General features: G+C 36.7%; 2 protein-coding genes across 4 annotated transcripts in view; both read left to right on the forward strand.

Moving 5' to 3' along the window:
- The first annotated feature begins 925 nt into the window (after positions 1-925).
- Positions 926-5,409, forward strand: LOC131164624 (pentatricopeptide repeat-containing protein At5g61370, mitochondrial). The gene is made up of 3 exons (XM_058121951.1): positions 926-1,156; positions 3,330-4,842; positions 4,967-5,409. The coding sequence occupies exon 2, from the start codon at positions 3,361-3,363 to the stop codon at positions 4,819-4,821; it is 1,461 nt and encodes a 486-aa protein (XP_057977934.1). The 5' UTR covers positions 926-1,156; positions 3,330-3,360; the 3' UTR covers positions 4,822-4,842; positions 4,967-5,409.
- Positions 926-15,690, forward strand: part of LOC131164625 (uncharacterized) — a 32,100-nt gene continuing 17,335 nt past the window's right edge. The window contains exon 1 of one of the 3 annotated variants that reach the window (XM_058121952.1): positions 926-1,156. The gene's annotated coding sequence lies outside the window, so the exon portion shown is untranslated. Of the gene's footprint in view, positions 1,157-6,659; positions 6,760-15,690 lie in introns of those variants that run through there. The other 2 variants (XM_058121954.1, XM_058121953.1) reach the window with 2 other exon arrangements.

Genomic DNA, 15,690 nt, shown 5'->3' on the forward strand with positions numbered 1-15,690 from the left:
ATATAATCTACGTTCATGTAATGCAGGTCATTTGTTTGATGAATTGCCTCTGAAAGGATGCTTTGCTTACTAAAACCAAAATGGCAAACACAAGCTATCAATACCCAGACATCAAGACGTGTTTCCGTTACTCCCTACTCCACAGCTGCGCCTACCCCTGTATCATCCAAATTTTAGGAGATCTGTAATGTTGTTTCAAGTAGTATTGGTAGCTTGGATGACTTGGAAGTGAGTCTTAATCGGTTTGCAATACTTTTAACTTCACCGCTCGTTAGCCAGATAATATGTTCTTGCAAAAGTGAAGCACCCACGAGAAGGCTACTTAGATTCTTTTTGTGGTCCTGTAAAAATTTAAATTCTAAATTGGAAGATGTGGATGTCAATCATGTGATTCGGGTGTTTATTCTAAATCATATAATTACAAAATTTATTTCCAAGTAAATTTTCCTTTGGGGCATTATTTATTTATTTTAAACCTTATTTTTTTTGGCTTCACCAAAAAAGGAATTATTTAAAATAAACATATAAAAGCCACTAGATGATATATGAAATGAAGAAAAAAACACTTCGATTTTTAGCAATGTCCGTTCACTATTTTTTACTGTTTATCAACTTAATTATAATATTATAATCTTTCTTTAACTTAAGCTTTGGAAAAGGAAAAAAAAATATTCTTTGGAAGAGAAAAAAAGTTACTATTTTAGTTTGTAGTTCATAATAATTTTAACGTAAAAAATTTAAAAATTTTGAAAACTATTTAAGTTTTTTGCCACATTGTTGCAATGAAATAATAATTTTAGTACTTATTTCTTTCCTTTTGTAACTTCCAACTTTACCATTTAGCCAAAAAATTTATATATATTTTTTCACCTTTTAAAAAATTTCTTTTCTAAACGATTTAAAAGTAAAAATAAAAATCAAGTCTGCAACTATGAGCCTCGAAGTCCGCACTCATTGTAGAGCACTAGAGCGTGCTCTCTCTCTCTCTCTCTCTCTCTCTCTCTGCGCGTTTGTAGATCCCTTCTGTCTCGGAATTTTCCGCTGCAATACAACTTTTGAAGTTTGGCAGGTGGGATTTGGAGCGGGGCTCCAAATGCTTTAGTTACGGAATGCCTAGGGTTTTAGAAGCAGCTACTGATCACTCGCTCTCTCCTTGGTGAGCCCTTTAATCTCTTCTTCCTCCTGTTATATTCTTTGGTTTAGCTTCAATGTCTCTTCCCACTAGTCTGTCCATTACGAAGATGCCCTGAAGAATAAATGGCTGAATTGTACTTCACAGTCCAAAACTCAAGTGATTACCTTTTCCGTGAGCAATTCATCAAGATTGTGGCCTTGTTATCTTGAATTTGCAGACTTTTACTCTATTAAAAATCCTGAACTGTCTCATTGTATGTGGTATGTATGTTCTTGGATGCTGCAAAAATGGCGGAAGATCGCCTCTTTAAAAACCCATTTTTTAAAAATTTAAAAATTGGAAGCCGATCAGTGCATAATGAAAAAGTATAGGCAGAAACAATGGGTCCCATGGGAGGAAAATTTTTTTGGGGCAACTTCTTGCTTTCTTCCTTCTTGGTTGCTATGGGTAATCTTTGAATATGTAAAGGCATAAACTATTCTCAACTGGTTTGACATGGCTGAAAAGACTCTGGAGATCTTTAAGAGAATGAATATGCATTGGAAATGAAGGAGTATGTAGAATCCAAATGGAGCCATGTCACATCAGTCATCACAGCTACTTGAAGTTGGGTACACGATTTCATGTTCACTTTGTGCAATTTTAGCTAGACTCACATCCTCTGTTATTTTGTCTTTTATTACAGTCCGCTTGTCTTCTGTCTGGCCTTATTTTTTGCAGTTCCTTCAGCTACAGCCAATTGGTTATCCTAAACTGTGTGGACATTGGTATCATAAACCTAGGATCCATGTTTGCAATGTTCGATTAAAGACAGTGATTTTCTGCTAACCTTCTGCAGTGCACTGTTTTCTCAGCATTTTGTTTTGCAAAATGCTCCTCATAGTTGGATTGATTAGATACCCATATTGTAGTTGAAAATAGTTAGAAGTATTGGGCTTGATTACCCGTTACAAAATTTCCTCCTTATCTTAGTATCCATAATGCTGGTTTGATTTCCATCCATGGTGGTGAAAATCGGAAATTTCTATGAAAATTTCTAAAATTTATTGAAAGTTTAAGACCATGCCCTCTAGTCTCTAGGTTCTCAAAGTGGCATAGGAGTCTAATGCATTGGATGATAAAGCTTTTAATAGTTTGCGATGATCTTGTCAACTTGTTTCAAATCTTTTGGCAAAGCTCTGAGTCAGTTCAGCTGTGGAATGTCTTTCATTTTTCATTACCAGTTTCCCAAAAAAATTGCGATAAAATTCGGATTTTTCTCGGTATTTGCCGCTGCAATTACAACTTCTGAAGTTCAGCGCGTGGGATTTGGAGTGGCGCTCCAAATGGTGTATTTATGAATTGCCTAGGGTTTCAGAATGGTCACTCGCTGTCTCCCCGTTAATCTCTCCTTCCTCCTGTTATATTCTTTGCTTTTCGCTTGATTGTCTCTTCCCACTGGTCCGTCCATTGCGTAAATGCCGTGAAGAATTAATGCCTAAAGTGTAGTGTAGACTATTCAGTCCACAACTCTAGTGATTACTGTTCCCGTGAGCAATTGATCAAGATTGTGGCCTTACTATCTTGAATTTGCGGATTTTTACTGTATTAAAAATCCTGAACTACCTGTTTGTTTGTGCTGTGTATGTTCTTGGTTGCTGCAAAGATGGTAGAAAACTGCCTTTTAGAAAACCCGTTTTTTTAAATAAAAAATTTGGAAGCCAGTGAGTGAATAATGAAATATTTTAGGCAGAAACAATGCATCCCGTAGGAAAAAATTTTCTTCGGGACGGCTTCTTGGTTTCTCTCTTATTGATTGGTATGGGTAATTTTTGAATATGGAAAGGCATAAACCATTCTCAATTGGTTCAACGTGGCTGAAAAGACTGTGGAGACATTTAAGAGAATGAATATGCATTGGAAATATATATATTGATGTTCAAAGTATGTTTGGAAGTTGAACAAAAAGGATCGTTTGAAATTGTCAGAGAGATTCCAATTAAAATTCATGTCTATACAATGTCTATAAACTAGCGAACACTCAAAGCTTTCGTCATCACATCAATTTTTCACGTGGACTTTTTTTTTTTTGAAATTTTTTTTAAGCATTTTGGAAATCTCTGAACAAGATTTGGGCAAAGGCCGCATTTGAGTCTGGTCAATTTTATCATCCAAATGCTATTTCATATATATAATCTACGTTTATGTAATGCAGGTCATTTGTTTGATGAATTGCCTCTGAAAGGATGCTTTGCTTACTAAAACCAAAATGGCAAACACAAGCTGTGAATACCCAGATATCAAGACATGTTTCCGTTACTCTCTACTCCACAGCTGCGCCTACCCCAATATCATCCAAATTGCAGGAGATCTGTAATGTTGTTTCAAGTAGTATTGGCAGCTTGGATGACTTGGAAGTGAGTCTTAATCGGTTTGCAATACCTTTAACTTCACCGCTTGTTACCCAGATAACATGTTCTTGCAAAGGTGAAGCACCCACAAGAAGGCTACTTAGATTCTTTTTGTGGTCCTGTAAAAATTTAAATTCTAAATTGGAAGATGTGGATTTCAATCATGTGATTCGTGTGTTTGCTGAAAAAAAGGATTTTACAGCAATGGATGTATTGATTTCAGATCTTGGTAAGGAAAGTCGGACAATGGAGAGCCGGACTTTTAGTATTGTGGCTGAGGCATTGGTTAAACTAGGAAAAGAAGATCAAGCTCTGGGGATTTTTAAGAAGTTGGACAAGTTCAAGTGTCCCCATGATACAACCACGGTTGTTGCCATTGTTAATGCTCTTTGCATGAGAGGGCATGCTAGAAGAGCTGAAGGGGTTCTTTCACACCATAATGATAAAGTGTCTGGGGCAGAGGCCTGCATTTATAGGAATTTACTATATGGATGGTCTGTGCAGAAGAATGTGAAGGAAGCTAGGAGAATACTCCAACAGATGAAATCAATTGGAGTAAATCCTGATCTTTTTTGCTATAATATGTTCCTCAAATGCCTTTGTGAGCGAAATGTTAAATTTAATCCTTCGGGTCTTGTTCCTGAAACTTTAAATGTGATGATGGAAATGAGGACTAATGGGATTACCCCAACCTCAATTAGTTACAATATATTGCTCTCTTGCCTTGGTAGGACAAGAAGAGTCAAGGAATCTAATCGAATTCTTATCTCGATGAAAAATTCAGGATGTTCGCGAGATTGGTTCAGCTACTATCTTGTTGTGAGAGTTTTATTTTTGTCAAAGAGATTTGGTAAAGGTAGGCAGATAATAGAAGAGATGATTGCAGAAGGGTTGACCCCAGAACCAAAGTTTTACTATGATTTGATTGGTGTTCTATGTGGAGTTGAGAGGGTGAATTATGCTCTTGATCTGTTTGAGCAAATGAAGAAGAGCTCATTTGGTCATTATGGACCAGTTTATGATTTGCTTATACCAAAGCTTTGTAGGAGTGGAGATTTTGAGAAGGGTAGAGAGCTATGGGACGAGGCAGTGAGGATGGGGGTGACTCTTTCCTGCTCGAGAGATTTATTGGACCCTTCAATCACTGAGGTGTTTAAGCCAACTAGAAAGATTGAAGATCTTAGCCTTGTGGAATGTACCACTTCAAAATATCAAGAAAGAGTTATGAAGATGAGAATGGAAAAGAAGATAAAGAAGAACAAGAAGTATAAGAAGAATAAGAGAAAGAAGAAATAAAAATGCTGCTTCAATCTAATGGTGAGTTATAGCTTCATTGTAGTTCTTCTGTATTGTTTCACTTGCCACTATTTCTTGACGTTGCAAGAAAGTGTGATAAAATTTACTTATTCTCTCTCTCTCTCTCTGCGTGCTTGAAATTCAGATTTTTCACAGTATTTGCCGCTGTAATTACAACTTCTGATGTTCAGCGAGTGGGATTTGGAGCGGCGCTCCAAATGGTGTATTTACGAATTGCCTAGGGTTTCAGAATGGTGACTCGCTGTCTCCCCGTTAATTTCTCCTTCCTCCTGTTATCTTCTTTGCTTTTCGCTTGATTGTCTCTTCCCACTGGTCCGTCCATTGCGTAAATGCCGTGAAGAATGAATGCCTAAAGTGTAGTGTAGACCATTCAGTCCACAACTCAAGTTATATTCTTTGGTTTTAGCTTCAATGTCACTTCCCACTAGTCTGTCCATTACGAAGTTGCCCTGAAGAATAAATGGCTGAATTGTACTTCACAGTCCAAAACTCAAGTGATTACCGTTTCCGTGAGCAATTCATCAAGATTGTGGCCTTGTTATCTTGAATTTGCAGACTTTTACTGTATTTAAAATCCTGAACTGTCTCATTGTATGTGGTATGTATGTTCTTGGATGCTGCAAAAATGGCGGAAGATCCCCTCTTAAAAAACCCATTTTTTAAAAATTTAAAAATTGGAAGCCGATCAGTGCATAATGAAAAAGTATAGGCAGAATCAATGGGTCCCATGGGAGGAAAATTTTTTTGGGGCAACTTCTTGCTTTCTTCCTTCTTGGTTGCTATGGGTAATCTTTGAATATGTAAAGGCATAAACTATTCTCAACTGGTTTGACATGGCTGAAAAGACTCTGGAGATCTTTAAGAGAATGAATATGCATTGGAAATGAAGGAGTATGTAGAATCCAAATGGAGCCATGTCACATCAGTCATCACAGCTACTTGAAGTTGGGTACACGATTTCATGTTCACTTTGTGCAATTTTAGCTAGACTCACATCCTCTGTTATTTTGTCTTTTATTACAGTCCGCTTGTCTTCTGTCTGGCCTTATTTTTTGCAGTTCCTTCAGCTAGAGCCAATTGGTTATCCTAAACTGTGTGGACATTGGTATCATAAACCTAGGATCCATGTTTGCAATGTTCGATTAAAGACAGTGATTTTCTGCTAACCTTCTGCGGTGCACTGTTTTCTCAGCATTTTGTTTTGCAAAATGCTCCTCATAGTTGGATTGATTAGATACCCATATTGTAGTTGAAAAATAGTTAGAAGTATTGGGCTTGATTACCCGTTACAAAATTTCCTCCTTATCTTAGTATCCATAATGCTGGTTTGATTTCCATGGTGGTGAAAATCAGAAATTTCTATGAAAATTTCTAAAATTTATTGAAAGTTTAAGACCATGCCCTCTAGTCTCTAGGTTCTCAAAGTGGCATAGGAGTCTAATGCATTGGATGATAAAGCTTTTAATAGTTTGCGATGATCTTGTCAACTTGTTTCAAATCTTTTGGCAAAGCTCTGAGTCAGTTCAGCTGTGGAATGTCTTTCATTTTTCATTACCAGTTTCCCAAACATATTGCAAGAAAGGATACTTTGATTTCCAGTTCTCCAACATTTATATATGAAATTTGGAAAACAATAAAATGATGCTTTCCAATTTCTCTATACATGCTGGAAAACTAGAAAGCAATGTGCTATTCTTGTAATTATTAAAAAAATAAAAAAGAACTGAAAGTCCACAACTAAACTGCCCCTAAAATTCCCATGTTTTTTCAAATTTATCTTGAAACATGATTTATCGTCTTTTCTTTCCATTATACAGGTCAATGACTAGATTAGATTGTAGTGTGATAGCTCAGGTGGGGTGTGGCTTGTCTCATGATCATATTGTTCCCAATGGAACCAGGAGTTGCTTGGGCAAGGTGAGAGGAGGGGCTTTTGATGATTCAGTTCGGAATGATGTGTTGAATATGCCCCATTTTTCACAGTTTGACTAGCATTAATATGCATCGACATGTTTTAGAATACACATTCAGTTTTATTTGTGCTCTGCAACATAAATATTGGTGCATTAAGGCTTGGTAAAATCGGACTAGGGCAATCAAGAAATAGTTGCACATTATTTCTTCTACAAAAGGTGATATACCTCCTTGGAATGAAGTTATGTGAAATATGGCTTCATATTGAAGCATATCCTTGATTCACATTCTAGTAAAAATGCTAACCATTTACGTCACTGAGGAAATATTAGAACTTATTTCTATCATTTCTTTTATTCACAATTTTCTACTCTGCATAATATCATGTTCAATGTCATTTAACAATCCACATGCATTAATTGAGGCCTATATGGCTGCAACCACTTGTTTAAGGATGTTTGGTATACTTCCTTAAACAAGCGAGAGGAGGAAGTTTTGATGATTCAGTTTGGAGAGAATTCTTTAAACAATTTCTCGCCGCTTCACTAGCATTCACGCACATTGACATGTATAAGAATGCACATTCAGTTTTATATATGCTTTGCAACATAAATGCTGGTGCATTCGGGCTTGATAAAATTGGACTGGGACCATCAAGAAATCTTTCCACATTATTTCTTCTACAAAAGGTGAAGTGCCTTCTTGGAATGAAGTCATGTGAAATATGCTCCACTTTGAAGCATGTCCTTGACTCACATACTAAATGTTAAAATATTTACTCTATTGAGGAATTATTAAGTTTTATTTCTTTCATTTCTTTTACTTACAATTTTCTCCTCGTTACATAATGTCATGTTCAATGTCATTTAACAATGCACTTGCATCAATTGAGGCCTATATTCTAAATATTAGAACTAGCAATAATTTGAATTACGTAAGGCCTTAATCTTGATTGTTAAGTGTTGCCTGACTTGTTTGGAGTTTAGGTTGAAAAAAACCCAACTTGCCAAACTTCCTTGAACAAATGGACTGCACCCATAGTTTTAAGTCTGACTAGGACCCAAATTGTTCCACTTAATGGTCTAGGTTATGGTCTAAAACTAGAAATATTACAAACTGAGGTAAACTTGGCCAAAACCAGGCATTCAACCTTGCTTGGCCGGACTTGGTGGACTAGGTAGGTTGTCTCAGCCTTGCTTGTACTATAAAAAAAAAAAAAAATTGATGGCACAAGTGGAAGGGAGGACTTTCGAGCTTGAGTTCTCTTCCAAAGCTAGAGAGAGTCTTACCACTTTACCTAGCTTTCCACATTTGTCATGGAACCAAAGAGAAAATTTGTATAGATAGCATATTTTCCATCTATATATATATATATTATGCCTATAAATTAATAGTGCACTTAACTCTTTTACTCTTAAATCGTTTTTTAAATGAACCAAGATCTCACCTCTCTAAATACCAATAATAATAGTTGGTTATAATTATTATTTTATTATTATAAGTTTGAAGAATATTTGAAAAACAATAGGAAAAGTTTTCATAAAATTTATCTTAATTATTGTTATTATTATTTTTTAATTTTGATTTGTTAATAGGTTATTTAATATATATCACCACTTTTTTTTTACCACTATTTAACCCACCTTTCTCATCAACCTATAAACTTTGTTGGGTTGGTCATCAGTTCGGCTTATAAAACTATGATTGCAGATTATCTAATTTTACTCGATAGATAAACTAAGTGGCTGCTTGATATCATTGTCCAAAATTAGAGAAATGAAAAACCAGTAATGAAAACCAAAAACCAAAAACAGAAACTAAAAAGTAGAAACTAGCAACCTGCTTGGTTAAAATTTATAAAACTTATACAAATTAAAAACTTAATTAAAAAAAATGCTCATTTCATCTTTAAATCAAAATATTATGAAAATATAATTAAAATAATAAAATTACAAATAATACACATTAAAAAAATTAATATAATAAAAATAAAATTTGTTATAATTATTTTACTTAGTTGTTGTATTTTCAAAATTTACCTTACAATGAAAATTTTATTAGACATGACAATTGAAACCTAGTAAAAGTATTTTGTAATTGTATTTATTATTATTTTTTAAAAAATTATGTATATTTTTCTTTTAATTATATTTAAATTTATATGATCATTTAATTTTGATTTTAATTTAAAAGTGTATAAAATGAATATTTTAATCCAGAAAACTATTTATGGATATTAAAATTTCTGGCAACAAGTTGCCAAAACAACTGAAAAACAATAAAATCTGGATTTTAGTTTTTTGGCAAACAGCTGAAAACCAGCAATAGAAACAGAAAACTGACAATAGAAACAAACGCATTTTTCACTGTACAAAAACAGATAAAAAAAAAAAAAAGGAAACAGCAAAGATACCAAACAAACCCTGATATAATTTGACCTTAGCTTGCTTAATCTTGTTCATAGAAGTTTTTTGGAACAGGTGCATGCACACTTTTATCAAGCCATATACCCATAAGTATCCATTTAAGTGTATCTTGTTTCCTGCAGCTTGAAATGAATCAGACTGTTTTTCGTAGTTTGATGATACCCAACTAGATGTATAAAAAAGTAATGCCAGACTAGGCATGGAAACACATATCCCACATTGATATGGCAGCAGTTTCAGTTTAATGAACTGGTCACTTTAATTTCATAATCTAGTATGTTGTTTTGCCACTGATTAGGATTGGGTAAATCATAAGATAATCCCTGTATTTTTGAGTAAAGTCTTTTTTTTTTTTTGGTCTCTATACCTTCAATTTGATGGTGAAAATTTGTTTTGGTAATAATTTGTTGCATGTACTGCATAATCCTCTTGTATGTTGTGGAAGAATATGGAGTGGGTAGTAGGTACATAGATATCATTAAGGATATGTATAATGCTGTAATAACTAGTAAGAGGATAACTCGGAAGATTCTAGTGAATTTCTAATCATAATAGGTGTGCATCAAAGGTCTACCTTGAATCATTTTTGCTATGGATCAACTTACTAGACATTAAAATGAGATTCCATGGTGTTTGTTGTTTGTCAATGATATTATCTTGATTGATTGAATAGGAGGTGGAGCAGATTTAAGTTGGAATTACAAAAAGAAGCTATAGAATCTAGATGTTTTAAAATGAATAACACCAAGATAATAAAGAAAAAACTTGAAAAATGAATTTTAGTCATTTTGAGAGAAATGATGGAGAAATATTAAACTTAATTGCCAAAAAATTTTTAGTCCCGGTTAATTTTAGCATCTTGGATCTATTATGCATCTGAAAGAGAAATTGAAAGACTTGGTTCGTGGAGTTAAAACATGTTGTGTAATAACTTAAAATTAGAAGGATTTTTTTTTGGGTAGGACAACTATAAGACGAGCCATAGCATAGTCAACAAAATGTTTGACAAATAAGGAACTACATATCCAAAATAATGCAGAAAATGAGAATGCTTAATTGGATTATCAGTATTGCATAAATGGATTATCAGTATAACTTTGAGATGAATTCATGAACAAACATGTTTGTGGTAAAATAGGCAATGAAGTATAGTACGTGAAGAATATGGAATAAAAGAAGGGTAGTGAAAGATGGTTTGGGCACTTGCAATGTAAAGCAAGCTCCATTGAGGAAGGGTGATTTAGTTGTTAGTGGTAGTAGGAGGGAGAGGGATAGACCTGGAATAAATAATAACAAATTTACAAGGTTATTACCCTAGATTGTGCAATGGCGGAAGAGGATTCATAATTCATGTAGCTTTTCCCACCTAGTGGGATCTCATACTTGTTTGTAATTGTTGTTCTGATTGAGTTTGTTATCCAAATTAGCCAAGAATGATGTTAACAGAAAAACCTGGCGATGGGTCACTAGCAATGTCAAAATCACTTGTTCATCATGGTAGCAAATCAAAACTCTTTTGGAACTACCTTTTCTAGAGCTGGAAGAGGTCATTTGGTCGCACTTCTGATCGCCTAGATTTTTATGGGAATGGCTATTGAATTGGGGATTTAGGAAATTGGGGCAAAATGCTGAGAGACAATGGTTATTAAGGCTTTGACTCTTTGAGCTGCACCTCCAGCCACTGGACATTTCAGCGTCATCGACATTCAAAGACAATCTAAGCTTCTTCGAAACCTTGCAAAACCCAACATCACTCAGTTGTGGAGGCCTCTTTGAGCTCTTTCTTTAATTCTGATTTGTGAGTCATGATGATGCTTGAAGTCGAGCTCCCTCACCCACTATCCTTTTGGCTTCCATCAGTTGTTTTCCTTTGTTGTCAGCAATGGAGCTTCTTTGCTCTTGCTTCTGCCTGAACTGCAGATCCTTTTCAACCTTGACTTCTCTCTTCTCTCGTGGCAAGCCTTGTCCTCACCTCATCCTCGTTCAGCCACGACTTCCCTTGCGCTCGAGCAGGCTTCTTCCTCCCGCAAGCCCTAGCCAAACAATCCTCTTCTTGAGGATTCTTTATGAGGATTATTATGTATTTACCTTTCCATGTAATTATTCTATGTAATTTGTAGTATTTACTCTCCCATGTAAGTACCCCATGTAATTTATTAATTGATATAAATACACAATCCTTACCACCCACAAGTGCGGTGGTTTTCAAACATTCTCACCTCTGTTCTCTCATCTTGAGTCCTCCTCTTCAACCTTTCTTTTTTGCTTTTTTGGTACTCGCTTGCTTCCCACTGCTCAACTCTGCGCTTCTCCTCACTCCTCAATCTTGCTAGCTCTTTCCTGGTCTGCTTGCTTCTCTGGCTTGGTATCTGCTTGCTGCCTTCTTGTTGTGTTGCCAAGGGATGGGAAGCGTACTGTGGTGGTCGAAAGGAAGTCTTTCGACATGGTCTTAGAAGGGGAAAGTTCTGATCTGCTTAGAATCGCTGAATACCAAAGGGGAAGAAGGATCTCCTTCTTCCTAGACTTGGCAGATTTCAAATGGTTTCTTGAATCTTGGGAAGAATTTTGGGCTTTGAAAAAATCTATACCCCAGGCTAATTATTGGTTTTGTCAAACAAGGAACAAGGATAGAACCCTCACTTTGAAGCTGAACTCAAATAATTTTAGGAACTACCTAGCCCTCCTGGAGGCCAACAGCGCTGATTGGAGAACCCTGAAATTTTTGGAGGGGTTTGAATCCAAGGGATGGATGAAGATCTCCTCCTTGGTAGCTGAGTTCGGATGTTATGTTTTTCCTTCCACAAAGAAAGGCACAGCTCCAGTCTTTCTGCAGGAGGAGAAGCTTACGATCTCTCTTATGGATTTGAACGAGTTTCTCGATAGTACAACTCCTGTGTGCCCTTGTCCTCATTGTGGCAAGGCTTTGAGTCTTTTACTGAGTGGTGGCTTGACACCTAATCCATAGGTGGAGGGGAAGGCAAGTAAGCGCTTACAATCCTTTGAAAGTGTTGTGGGGAAGAATATCAGTGCTGTTGATGACTCTTTGGATTTCCTTAAGTTTAATAAAGACAGTCCCAAAACCTTTGTTTCATTTGAGGATGTCGGTGTGGCCTGTAACTTGGGCCTTGGAGCTATAGATAAGGTGAACCTTTTCGGCCTTGCGATCCTACTTGACTGCTCAAAGTCTAATCCCAACTATTTTTCTCCCTTTAAGCTTCATGATGGTCCTTTGGAAGTTGCCAAAAAGCTAGTCCACTTTGGGAAGGCTGCCCCTTATAGGACTTTCCCTCTACACGAGTTGCAACTGAGGAGGTGATGATTTTGGAAAGGAAGCCTCCTTATTCTCCAAATGATATTAGAAGATTGCCCTCTTCCCAGCCCTTAAGTAGGCTTTGACACTTTGGGTGCCCGTCCCAATTTTGAGGATTTGGTTGATAAGCCCAATTTTAAAACTTTGAATGACTTGAACTCAGAAAACACTCAGAAAGAGGCATCTGTTTGGGTCCTTTAGAAGCTGAAATGAGTAAGCAAAACCATAGGCATGCCAAGGGTTTGAAGTTAGCGTTATTGTTGTTTGAGGATATTGAAAGAAAGAGAAGAGAGGGAAATGGGAGGCAATCACAAAAAGCCTGTGGGAAGTATTAGAAAGTTGGATACCAATAAGGAATTAAAGCGCTTGGGATGCATAGTGAATTATGGAAAAATAGGAGGATGCTAGAAATGGAAAAGGCATGCAGCAGCCAGAGCCTTTGTGTTAAATCATGTTAAGAAAAATATTTCGTGGAACATGAGGGGTCTTAATGACAAAGTTAAGAGGAGTGTAATCAAGTCCTTTCTTAAGGATTGAAGGGGTGATGTGGTACGCTTGCAAGAAACTAAGGTGGAGATGATAATGCAACTCTTGATCAATAAACTTTGGGGCCGAGAAGCCTGTGATTGGATATCACTTGGAGCAATTGGTAGCTCAAGGAGTACCAAGGAGTACTTTAATCTTGTGGAAGCCTAGTCTTGTGGAATTGTTGGACCACTCCATAAACTTCTGCTTAGTCTCTTGTTTGTTCAAAAGCACGAACAACAACTTTTAGTGGATTTTCACAGGGGTGTATGGCCCAAGTGAAGGACCCCCTAGATTTCCTTTTTGGGATGAGTTCTTTGGGATAAGGAGTAGATGGGATGCTCGTTGCATTACTGGAGCCGATTCCAATATGGTTACTTATCCACATGAAAGAAGTGGGGGTAGCTTGAAACTAGTAGGATGGGAGAATTCCTCAACTTTATTAATGTGATTGCCCTTATTGATCTCCCTTTCACCAGTGACAACTTCACTTGGTCCAACTGCAGGGAGCCTCCTTCCTTTTCAAGGATCGATGGGTTCCTAATTTCGGTTGAATTGGAACTTTATTTTCCTTAGTGATTCAGAGTATTCTTCCTAGGCCCATCTTAGATCATTTCCCATATCACTTGACACGAGGGGAGTTAAATGGGGGCCAACCCCCTTTCTCTTTGAGAATATATCGTTAAAGCATGATGGTTTCACGGAGTTAGTGAAAACTTGGTGGTTTTCTATTCTGATCACGGGAAGGCTAGTTTTGTGCTTGCCTCAAAGTTGAAAGGAATAATTGAAAATATTAGGATTTGGAATAGAAACGTCTTTGGGAATGTCCAAGCGAAGAAGATTGTTATCCTTAATGGCATCTAAGAGATTGATGAGCAAGAATTAATTCAAGGTCTTAATGATGATTAGAGAGCCAAAAGAGCTATGCTTATGAAGGAATTGTACGAAGTTATTAATCTTGAAGAGATATCTTGGAGGTAGAAATCTAGAGCTCTATGGGTCAAAGAGGGGGACTGTACTACAAAATTCTTTTATCGGACAACAAATGCTCACCGTAGAAGTAACACCCTTTCTTGCATTGAAATTGGGGAAGTCACCTTAATTAGAGAAGAGGACTTTAGAAAAGGTATTTGTGATTTTTATAAATACCTCTACACTGAATGCGAGTCTTGGAGACCTATAGTGGATAGCATCAATTTTAGATCCCTTAGTTCTTCCATAGCAGAGTGGTTTGAGAGACCTTTTGAAGAAATAGAAGTACTCCAAGCTATTAAAAATTGCAATGGGGATAAAGCGCCTGGGCCTAATGGTTTCTCCTTGGCTTTCTTTTAGGCTACTGGGGCCTCCTCAAACATGACTTGTTAAACATGTTTGAGGAGTTCCATAGATCAGCAAAATTCATCAGTTGCATAAATAACGCCTTGTAACTCTTGTTTCCAGGAAAGTTGGGGCTGCTAGCATCAAAGATTTCCACCCCATTAGCTTGGTAGGAAGCATTTACAAAATCATTGCCAAAGTACTTGTTGAAAGGTTCAAAAAATCAACACTGGAAGTCATTGGTCAACATCGCATGCTTTTTGTGGCTGGAAGACTGATTATGGATGCTGCCTTTATTGCTAATGCAATGGTGGATGCCTATCTGAAGGAAGGAAAAGAGGGAATAGTGTGCAAACTGGATATGGAGAAAGCATTCAATCATGTCAATTGGAATTTTCTTCTTTATCTCCTCAGCAAAATGGGCTGTGGTGAGCTTTGGTGTAGTTGGATTGTTCAATGTATTAAAACCCCAAGCTTCTTAGTGCTCATTAATGGTTGCCTTTTGATTTCTTTCGCGCCTTAGGAGGCTTGAGACAAGGAGATCTTTGTAACCTTTTCTATTTATTTTGGTCATGGAGGTGCTTTGCCTCATGTTGATGAAAGCTATTGTAGGAGGGATCTTTTGAGGTCTCAAGGTGGGCAGAAATGGAAGGATTATAGAAGTTTCTCATCTTATTTTTCGCAGACGATACTATTATTTTTTGTGATGATGATCCCCTCCATATCCTCAACCTCCAATGCATTTTATTAGGGTTTGAGGCAGTCGCAGGCCTAAAAAAGTGAACCTTGGCAAAAGTGAGCTTATTCCAATTGGATAGAACACATGGGGGACTTTACTTGCTGGTATCTTGGGTTGCAAGATGGGAACCTTTCCCATTAATTACCTCAGTCTCCCACTCAGAGTCAAATTCAAAGATAAAGGAGTCTGGGACCCTATTAATGAAAAGTTTGAAAGGAGATTGGCAGGATGGAAAAGAAATTTCTGATCAAAAGGAGGCAGACTCACTCTTATTAAAAACACTTTGATTGGACAACACACAATGGAAGAGGTCCCTATGGATGGAGAGGGAGCCTGGAAATTCATCAAGAAATGATGGGATGAATTTTTTTTTTTTTCCAATTTGTGACTTTTCAAGTGGGGAATGGGGCCAATGTTTATTTTTGGCATGATGTGTGGTGCGGGAACCATAATCTTAAAGCTGCATTTCCTTCCATCTACAACTTGGTTTGTGACATTTATGCCGTTATACATCATCTCCAAATCACTGATCAGGGAATTTTCTGGGACATTCCTTTTACAAGGAACTTGGCAGATTGGGAACTTCACACGCTCCCAGAATTCTGCAGATTTCTATA

This window comes from Malania oleifera, chromosome 9 (assembly GCF_029873635.1).
Source record: "Malania oleifera isolate guangnan ecotype guangnan chromosome 9, ASM2987363v1, whole genome shotgun sequence".
Classification (NCBI taxonomy): Eukaryota; Viridiplantae; Streptophyta; class Magnoliopsida; order Santalales; family Ximeniaceae; genus Malania; species Malania oleifera.